Genomic DNA, 11336 nt, shown 5'->3' with positions numbered 1-11336 from the left:
AAACTTTTAAATAAAATGTGAGTAAATCAGATTTTGATGTTGCATTTATAAAACTGCTTAGTGTCAATGCACTCTGAAGCACAGACCCGCATGAGGCTAATTTAAAATGACCTAACATGCAAGTCTTGCATAAAAACATATAACTGGCTTAACTGGCTGCAAGATGTAAAACTAAGGCTCTAGTAAAGCTGTGGTGTTTTTATAAAACTTTTTTTCTAAATTCTGCTAAAAGTCACAAAACAATATTAACAGAAGATCAGCAAATGCTCTGTCTACTTTCAATTTAAAGATTTGTTTTGATTAAAATATTAAAGTTGTTAAAATGTTTAGCCAGTTGAAATACATTTGTATCCAAAGATCCCAGATTTTACATAAGCTCAATTAAAATAAAATATTGAGTTCCTGATTTTTTTTTCAAAAACCCATTAAATGTTATCATTCATTGTTGATTATACACTTGATCATTGTCGTTGATTACATATGCCATGCACTGCAATATTTCTATTATCATTTTAGTCTTTTTCAGAACATCATTAGAAAAGAGATAAAGCCCAGAATGAAAGAATTTTCAAATCAACATGTATTACTTCTTCAATTTTTACTTCTTGTGTGACATTTTCTTGTGTTCAGCATGAAACATCCCTGAAAACAACAAACATAAAATAATTAGTAACAATATTTTTACAACATCTATCAAAATTAATGTGCATCTGAAATAACCATGAGTACAGTTTTTTGAAAAGAAGAATCAATAAATGCTGCAGTAAAATGGAGAATATTGTTGGAGACACTTTCAGGTTAGGCTTCTAAAATGCTGTGCTTTAATTCACCTAATTTCTTGATTTTCCTCATTTAAAAATAAGTGTTTGAATAAAAATGAAATATCTCTCCAGCAAGAATTTGGCTTAGAGAGTACAAAACAATACTCAACAAAGTCAGAAATTTTTTGAATGTGTAACCTAAATACTAAAATTATTAAAATAAGAAATAAAATAATATCTGAAAATTATCAATAAAAACACTTTTATTTATTTCTGTTTATATAAAATGGTGGTCCTACTAACTGATTGGTTTTTTTCCCTCTTTATTTCTGGTAAAGATCCATTCTGTGTTAAACTATTTTGACTCCAATTTGGGCATTAGAAGATTAACTTACCTGGTATTTTTTTGACCTCCCCCTGAAGTCCACTTTTCTGCTCCTTAACAAATGTTTCTGCGGAGTGAACATGTTTTTCAATACCTCCTAGTGCTCCACATATTCCATGTCCTCCATGCATTCCATGTTCTCCATGCATTCCATGTGTCACATGAATTCCTTGTTCTCCATGTTTTCCATGTTCTCCATGCATTCCATGTCCTCCATGCATTCCATGTTCTCCATGCATTCCATGTGTCATATGAATTCCATGTTCTCCATGTTTTCCATGTTCTCCATGTTTTCCATGTGTCATATGGATTCCATGTTCTCCATGCATTCCATGTTCTCCTTGAATTTCATGTGCCATATGAATTCCATGTTCTCCATGCATTCCATGTTCTCCATGAATTCCATATCCTCCATGTTCTCCATGTGCTATGTGTATTCCAAATGCACCAAATGCTTCATGTGCTCCTTGTTTTAACCTTATGAAACAAATATAGGTGTTGAGATACAATATAAAACAATATATAAAGTAGCATGTTGATCCCATTACATCTGTTATTTTTAATAAACACAAAATAGCTTATAATGCAATAAAATGTAAGTGTTATAATTAGTACAGATATTTACAATTCACCTTCCCTGTATTTTTAGTACTTTCCTTACTCTTATCATCAAGTTTCACTACTTAAATTCTCTTTTCTATTTCTCTGTTGCTCACTGCATTCAACTTTGATCATTCTTATGAAAATCATTCAAGAACAAATACACCATTCAGTAAAAATTATGTAATGGTAAATCAGTAAGCATTCAGGTAACCTACATCACAAAGGCTTAGATTACTAGGCTTCACCTTGAATCCTTGTCCTCCCTTTTTAAAATATCTCTTTTTCTTTATAAAACCCCAATCGTGTGTGCACTCAGTTTACATGTGTACAGCGTCTGTATCTCACTAGTTACAACCATTGCGCCTAGGGTCTGGCTATTGTGTGTATTCCAAAATCAGTTATATAAAATATAAACTGACAAATATTTCATTTTACAAACTGGCACAGTGGTTTGCTCTGCCGTCTAAAATGTGCAGAGTCCCAGATTTAACACCTAGTCTGGAGACTACACTGGTGGAGATCTAACATTCTCTCTCTGTGTTTTTATACGTTTTTATTCCAGAGACATGCAGGTTAAGTTAATGGCCGACTCTGAACTGACACTGAATGAGTGACGGTGTGTGCACGGCTATGTCCTGCAATGGGACTTGCACTGTTTTTCCAGGTTTCTTCCTACCTTACACATAAATTCTACCAGTACATGCTCTGGCTGGCTGCAACCTTGCACTGGATAAGTTATGTGGTATATGGATGGGCTAAAATAATATATATTATTATTATATAGATATATACAAATAAAAGTACAGCTGAATTTGAATGTAAGTTTAACTTCTTCAGTTACGCTTGGTGGTAGGCAATAAGAAAAGTAAATAAAATGCTTAAAAGCATTTCAGAAGAAAATGTGCATAGATCAAAACACTTTTCATTAAATCAATATATTCAATTATTTAGAATATTATGTCTGATTTTGTTTTCAGTATTGTAAAATAAAATGATTCCTGGGAAAAAATCAGGAAAATGAATACGACAGTTTAAAGCAAATTTGAATAGAGCCATGCAGTTAAACTAAAGATGACTAATCTGTGAGGAGATACATGGCATAAATTGTCAGTATAAACTGTATTAAGGCATCACTTGGATTTTTGATCAATACATCATATTTCTCATACAAGGAACTACAACACAGATAAATATTAAAGCAGGGGTTTTCACGTTCAGTCCTGTATTTTTGTTCATACCAGTTTCATAATCATTTTTATATCGAATTGTTTTCAATGTTTAATTGGTTGGCCTTTACAATTTTTCTTATTTTGCATTCAGTGTCATATTCATACATTACATTCACAAGAAATTACAAAGTATTTATATTTTTGTGATATCTTTAAATGCTTAAATGTTTTGTCATTTTATTTTTAATTCAAATTTCCTGTGGTGTTTGCTCTCTTGATTGATTCCAAATGCTGAATGAATGTTTAGCATAACAGACACCATTGCAAATGACGCTGAATGGTAAAGGGCAACGTCTTAGTGTTACCGACTTAGTAGTAACTAGTGGATTAAATAACCAGAATATTAAAAATGAACCAAAATTAAAAATCAAAAAAGAAAAGAATTCTTATCCCTCTGCATCATTCAGTTAAAATTCTTCTTAGCCAGTTTTTAATTTTTGAAGTCAAATTAAAGAAAAAAATTGGTTGGCAAGAAAACCTACAGCCACATGGGGCTCCCAGGACTGAAGCTGAGAACCACCATATTAAAGTTTTAAGCCCCGTGATGGACTGGCGTCCTCACGAGGGCTGTTTCACGCCTTGCACCCAGTGCTGCTAGAACTGGTCCTAGTCTCTGAAATCCTGAATTTGGATTAAGCAGGTCTGAGCGTGGTATGATAATAAAGATCACAAAGAATGAAAAAGCAAGGTAAGGGTAGGTCTTTGAAAAATTGTAACTTAAAATATTGAAATTTTACAAATCTGAAATTATTTGAATGCTTTTTTAGTCAGACTTATACTATCCATCCATCCATTTTCCTACCCCAGTCTACTAAAACTGAGCTCACAGTTCATGTTCATGTCACATTTAACTAAGGCTTTGTGCTTTAACCAGCATTTTATTTTACTGGCATTAACACAGGTACAATGTGGTGTGCCAACAAACAAGAAATGACAGCTAAACAAAGAACCAAGCTCTGTCCCAGAAGGAAGGGCAGCTGTCAAAAGTTGACCACGGCACACATTCATTTTAAAGAATATTCAGCTCAAGATGTGAACACTACAAGTGCAACCCGCATTGTGAAAATTTAAAAGTGCATAAGTATGTGTACTAATTGATAATGTACTGATACTGTATTTTAGTAGGTATTTTTAATGTTCTCATGTGCAAGGGGCAATCAGGAACTTAAACGTGAATATCCTTTGAAGGGAGAGCCCTGACTGGATCACTTCATTGCTACCAAGTTTAGTCTGGTTGTGACTTTTCACCATATTTAATAATGTAAAATAATTTTACTGCAAAAAAGTCATTATATTTTTGATAAATTAATATTTTGGCTAAAACTTAATAATCAGCTCGGCATGATGATGCATTTTTGTGGTTTAACTGTATTTGGAATAATGTGATGCACTCTTGATGTGTTTAGTTTGAATTTTATTGCATTTATCTTAAATGTGCCGTATATGCACAAACTTAAACATTTAGCTTATAATTAAATATATTAAAAAATGATTATTTCTGATTTGAAATATGTGTATTATAGTTACTAAATCAACTGGCACCAGCAATGGTTTTCATATACTTCTGAGTGGTACTGCAGAGGTTATTGAAATGCCATGCGGCTTCAGGGACAAAGGATTAGTTTGTGGTTTGTAGTTGATTATGTGAAGTTTGCATATTCTCTGTTATGGTAATGTGGCTTTTCTCCTAGTACTCTTCCACATCTCAAATATCTGTGAATTAGGTGAACATTTGATTTACTTTTTCTGGACCACCAAAGGTCAACTATCAATAACAGATCATCTTTAAAAAGATGATAATATATTGTACCATCATCTGCATAAAGCATGACAAAGTCAGAAGAAAGAGAAAAGCATCCTTGTCAGAGTACTGAGACATATACATTTTACAAAACAAGAAATCTGTAAAATCTAGCTGTGAATAATTAATTTACAATTTACTCTCATATTGACAGCTTCAGGCAGAGACCCTAAATAATGCAGTATGAAGTAAAGCAATATCAATACAATGAATACATCGAATGGCAAAACTGATGCATAGTCTCAAATTGCTTTTTAGGACAATATTCACAAAGTCCACGACAATGTGTTGGTCCAAAATCAACATTTCCCAGATAGGTGATTTAATTTCACAGAAAATTCACCCTTAGATCTTTCTCATGATTGCAATTGTTCCAACACCATGAATGTGCTCCAATTAATACTCCATTGCCTATCTTGAAGAACCTTGCTATTTCACGAAGCTCCCCAATTTCATCTTGCCAAATAATAAAGAAGACACCCATGCTGCTATGAAAAAAATCTGATATTTTTCACTTCATCCATTACCACAATGAGAAAGCCTGCAAAATCTTTAAAAAAATTAGGAAGACCAACTATAGCACTTGGATTTGGCTAACTCACAAAGTTATTTAAGACCTAGCATATGCAGAATGAGGATTGTTCCTGCATTTCACATAACTAAGCACAACCATTTCACCCTTGGAATACTACTGTGCCATACTATATAGACAATACTGTACCTATCTGATACCTATCTGATCTTTCAATGTAGGCATTGCTTTTCAGAATTTAAAGGAGAAGAAATTCATCAGAGTCTTTTCCAAGTTTATACTAAATTCACTTTCATATTATAACAATGAGAAAAGTTAAATATAATACAGGTAGTATTTTAATCAAGACCCCCTCTGCAATGTCCATGCCTTCATTCATGACTGGGACATACATATAACATTTACCACATCCCCAAAAAGTGAGAAAAAAAAAACACTGTTCACAAATAATACTCACCTCTCAAGACATGATGTCTTATGAATTTTGAAATGTCCCCGGGGTCTTTTATTTGCTCCAAAATAGATATCTGCTAATCCTGTGAGTTTGTTTGCAGGAAAGTGAGCCAATGGATCTTTGCCTGGGTTTTCACTGCACCAGCACCAAGCCTGGGCTCCAATCATGACTCCTCCGCCTCCCTTGATAAATTCAGTAATCTCAGGGAGCTGTGAGATTTGTTCCTGTCCGTTGATGAAGAACACTCCCATGCTGCTGTCAAACTTGTCTGATACTTTGACCTTGTGGCCAGCAGCTGTGAGAATGCTTGCAACACTCTCGTAATATTTAGGAATACCCACCACAGCATTTGGATTTGATTTTAGCCATTTCACACAATTGCATATAAGCATTTGGATGTTGGGCTCTTTTAGATATGCTTCGTGACCAAAAACTACCATTCGACCCTTGCCGTACTCTGTGGCAGTCATCAATACTGCACCAGCCTGATCTTTTAGGATAGGGATTGCCTTAGTCGACTTGACTACAAGTTCTCCAGGGTCTGCCTCAATGTTCAAATCCAATTCAGTTATGTTCTCCAGCAGCCGGAAGATTGCGGGCACTTGAGCAGATGTTTTAAAAAATGTTTCTGACCTATCGTAAGACATCAACAACATGGAACATTTTAGCAAAAGAAACTCTAAATAATACTGTAAATATCATTGCAATTGCCTCCTAATGAATACAGTTTTTTCACTTATACAGTACAGGATTGTATCTAAAGTTTTACTGAAAAAGAAACGAAACAAACCACTGAGAGTGGCTCAATTTCTGATTATCTTCTATCACTGACAAATGTAAGAACAGTATAACAGCCTATAATCCACACAGTTTTAATATATTAATTTTCTTATTGTATTGATATTTAATAACAGAAAGTTATGAATAAAACACAAAAATATTACATTTTTTATTAATGTATGTGGGGGGCACGGTGGCGCAGTGGTAGCGCTGCTGCCTCGCAGTTAGGAGACCCGGGTTCGCTTCCCGGGTCCTCCCTGCGTGGAGTTTGCACGCTTCTCCCGTGTTGCGTGGGTTTCCTCCCACAATCCAAAGACATGCAGGTTAGGTGGATTGGTGATTCTAAATTGGCCCTAGTGTGTGCTTGGTGTGTGGGTGTGTTTGTGTGTGTCCTGCGGTGGGTTGGCACCCTGCCCAGGATTGGTTCCTGCCTTGTGCCCTGTGTTGGCTGGGATTGGCTCCAGCAGGCCCCCGTGACCCTGTATTCGGATTCAGCGGGTTAGAAAATGGATGGATGGATTATTAATGTATTATATGAACTTTCACACATTATGTTAGTAAGTTATTTTTCAGGTTTCCAATTAGGGATTCTTTAATCACAAGAACAAAATGATGAAATACTGTGTATACTTAAACTTTTAATTTTTATACATGGTTTATGAGTTGCCAAATTTAAATTTAATAGGTTTTATTAGTAAATGTTTTTAAAAGCTCACACACCTTAACCTTTTAATTATGTTGCTTAATGGATTATGTAAAGAAGGTGACTTATTACAATATTAACAAGTAACTTGAAAACTATATAGAAATTCTTTCATGTTTAAAAGGTTATTTTTGATTACATTAGCACATAACTTACACTGTCATGTAAAATAATATTTATAATAGCAGGAACAAATAAATATCAAAAGAAAAGCAATACCCATTATAATTTAATATAGACAGTGACATTATTTCATGTATTGATTCATTTTTTCTTACTTATTCATTATAAATCTTTCCAAATTTAATTTGTTTTTCTTTTCTTGTAACTATTTATTTGACATTTTTTGTGACACTGAGCTTTATTCTGTGTAGGAAAAAGTATTATAGAAATTAATGTTGTTGATGTTGCTTGTGATATACAGGATAATTCTATTCTCTTAAAATAAAATAAAAATGAGAAGAAAATATTTTAAATATCATTTCCACCCTTCCACTAAGTTCTCTTTCATTAGACGACTTACTATATAATCTGAATACTTATTTAAAGAATTTCAGTTATCTGAGGACATGAAATTTATTATGAACTGTTTAATCACAGTAAAAAACAGGAGAACACACTGAAATTAACAAACAATTAAAAAAATAAAGGTGATCCAAGAATACTCACTCCTCAAAAGTTGTCAAATGAATTGTATAATATCCCCGGGGTCTTTTATTTGCTCCAAAATAGATATCTGCTAATCCTGTGAGTTTGTTTGCAGGAAAGTGAGCCAAGGGATCTTTGCCTGGGTTTTCACTGCACCAGCACCAAGCCTGGGCTCCAATCAGGACTCCCCCACCTCCCTTGATAAATTCAGTAAGTTCCGGGAGCTGTGAGATTTGTTCCTGTCCGTTGATGAAGAACACTCCCATGCTGCTATCAAACTTGTCTGATACTTTGACCTTGTGACCAGCGGCTGTCAGAATGCTTGCAACACTCTCACAGTATTTAGGGATACCCACCACAGCATCTGGATTTGATTTCAGCCATTTCACACAATTGCATATAAGCATTTGGATGTTGGGCTCTTTTAGATATGCTTCGTGGCCAAAAACTACCATTCGACCCTTGCCATACTCTGTGGCAGCCATCAATACTGCACCAGCCTGGTCTTTTAGGATGGGGATTGCCTTAGTCGACTTGACTACCAGTTCGCCAGGGTCTGCCTCAATGTTCAAATCCAATTTAGTTATGTTCTCAAGTAGCTGGAAAATTGCGGGCACCTGAGCAGATGTCTTAAAAAATGTTTTTGACCTGTCAAAAGATAGTAAAAACATGGAGCATTTCAGCAGAAAGAACTCTAAATAATACTGTAAATATGATAACAATTGCCTCTTATAAATATATATGTTTTTCACTTATACAGTACAAGCCTGTATCTGAAGTTTTACTGAAACAGAAACAAACCTCTGAGCGTGGCTCAATTTTTCATTATCTTCTATTACTGACAAATGTAAGAACAATATGACAGCCTATAATCCATACAATTTTAATGTACTCATTTTCTTAATGTATTTAATTTAATTTCAGAAAGTTATCAATCAAACACAAAAAATATTGCATTTTTTTTATTAATAAATTATATGAAAATTTACAAATTATTTTAGTCATTTATTTTTCAGGTTTCCAATTAGGTATTCTTTAATCACAAGAACAAAATGATGAAATAGTGTGTATAGTTGAAGTTTTTATATTCTTAAATGGTTTATGAGCTGCCAATTTTACATTTAAAAGGTTTTAATAGTAAAATGTTTTTAAAAGCTCACACACCTTAACCTTTTAATTCTGCTGCTTAATGGATTATGTTAAGAAGGTGATTTATCACAATATTGACAAGTAACTTGAAAAATATAGAAATTATTTCATGTTTAAAACGTTTATTTTTTGATTACATTAGCACACTACCATGTAAAATAATGTTTATAATAGCAGGAACAAATAAATATCAAAAGAAATGCAATACTCATTATAATATATTATAGAAAGTGAAATTATTTCAAGAATTGATTCATTTTTTCTTACTTATTCATTAAAACTCTTTCCAAATTTAATCTGGTTTTTTTTTTGTGTAACTGTTTGACATTTTTTGAGACGCTTTGAGCCAGATTCTGTGTACGAAAAAGTGCTATAGAAATTAATGTTGCTGATGTTTCTTATAATATACAGGATAATTCTATTCTATTAAAATAAAATAAAAATGAGAAGAAAATATTTTAAATATCATTTCCACCCTTCTAGTAAGTTGTGTTTAGTTAAACAACTTACTAATTCATATGAAAATTCTATAACAGAATTTCAGTTATCTGACGACACGAAATTTATTATGAACTGTATAATCACAGTAAAAAACAGGAAAACACACTAAAATTAATAAACAATAAAAAAAAATAAAGGTCATCCAACAATACTCACGCCTCAGATGTTGTTGTATGAATTGTATAATATCCCCGGGGTCTTTTATTTGGTCCAAAATAGATATCTGCTAATCCTGTGAGTTTGTTTGCAGGAAAGTGAGCCAAGGGGTCTTTGCCTGGGTTTTCACTGCACCAGCACCAAGCCTGGGCTCCAATCATGACTCCCCCACCTCCCTTGATAAATTCAGTAAGTTCCGGGAGCTGTGAGATTTGTTCCTGTCCATTAACAAAGAACACTCCCATGCTGCTATCAAACTTGTCTGATATTTTCACCTTGTGGCCAGCGGCAGTGAGAATGCTTGCAACACCCTCATAGAATTTTGGAAGACCCACGACAGCATCTGGATTCGATTTCATCCATCTCACACAGTTACTTACAAGCATGTGAAGCTGAGGTGCCATTAGGTATTGCTCGTGGCCAAAAACTACCATTCGACCCTTGCCATACTCTGTGGCAGCCATCAATACTGCTCCTGTCTGGTCTTTCAGGATAGGAATTGCCTTAGTCGACTTCACAACCAATTCTCCGGGGTCTGCGTTAAAGTTCAAATCCAAATGAGTGATGTTCTCCAACAGATTGTAGCTTGTAGGCATGTGCTGGGTTGTTTTTATAACCTTTTCTGGCCTGTTGTAACACAAAAACATGAGACAGTTTAACCCATATGAATGTCAGATGATAGCACATATTGTATTGTTATTTCTTAAGGAACATAAAAAATGCTCACTTGTAAAGTGTAGGAAAACATGTCAGATCTATCTTGGCTAATAATAGAGCAGTCTTTAATTCTGATTAACTTATCAAATTAGTATATTCCCAAACTCAGTGAAACGCAGACACTTGCGAGAAGTTGAAAAAGCAATATGGCATACTTTTCATTCATGCAATTTACCATCATTCACGTGGTTTTCAAAAACAAAATAAAAATAAGGAGAAAATATTTTAAATATCATTTCTACCCTTCCACTAAGTTGTCTTTCATTAGACAATGTACTAAATCATATGAATATTCTTTAATAGAATTTCTGTTATCTGAGGATATGAAATTTATTATGAACTGTAAAATCACAGCAAAAAACTGGAGAAGACACTGAAATAAATAAACAATACTAAAATAAAGGTGATCCAACAATACTCACGCCTCAGATGTTGTTGTATGAATTGTATAATATCCCCGGGGTCTTTTATTTGGTCCAAAATAGATATCTGCTAATCCTGTGAGTTTGTTTGCAGGAAAGTGAGCCAAGGGATCTTTGCCTGGGTTTTCACTGCACCAGCACCAAGCCTGGGCTCCAATCATGACTCCCCCACCTCCCTTGATAAATTCAGTAAGTTCCGGGAGCTGTGAGATTTGTTCCTGTCCATTAACAAAGAACACTCCCATGCTGTTATCAAACTTGTCTGATATTTTCACCTTGTGGCCAGCGGCAGTGAGAATGCTTGCAACACCCTCATAGAATTTTGGAAGACCCACGACAGCATCTGGATTCGATTTCATCCATCTCACACAGTTACTTACAAGCGTGTGAAGCTGAGGTGCCATTAGGTATTGCTCGTGGCCAAAACTACCATTCGACCCTTGCCATACTCTGTGGCAGCCATCAATACTGCTCCTGTCTGGTCTTTCAGGATAG

The 11336-nt window shown here is 34.4% G+C and overlaps 1 protein-coding gene across 1 annotated transcript; it reads right to left on the bottom strand.

Annotated features, from left to right (window-relative positions):
- Positions 1-208: 208 nt before the first annotated feature.
- LOC120538984 lies at positions 209-11286 on the bottom strand. Its single transcript, XM_039768638.1, has 6 exons — positions 10842-11286; positions 9703-10329; positions 7918-8544; positions 5769-6398; positions 1157-1623; positions 209-642 (listed from the first exon to the last, which is right to left on the bottom strand). Exons 1-6 carry the CDS (start codon positions 11243-11245, stop codon positions 599-601), a joined length of 2799 nt encoding a protein of 932 aa, XP_039624572.1. The 5' UTR covers positions 11246-11286; the 3' UTR covers positions 209-598.
- Between the last annotated feature and the right edge of the window lie 50 nt (positions 11287-11336).

Source organism: Polypterus senegalus, chromosome 11, assembly GCF_016835505.1.
Source record: "Polypterus senegalus isolate Bchr_013 chromosome 11, ASM1683550v1, whole genome shotgun sequence".
NCBI lineage: Eukaryota > Metazoa > Chordata > Cladistia > Polypteriformes > Polypteridae > Polypterus > Polypterus senegalus.
This window is presented reverse-complemented; position numbering and strand designations above follow the sequence as displayed.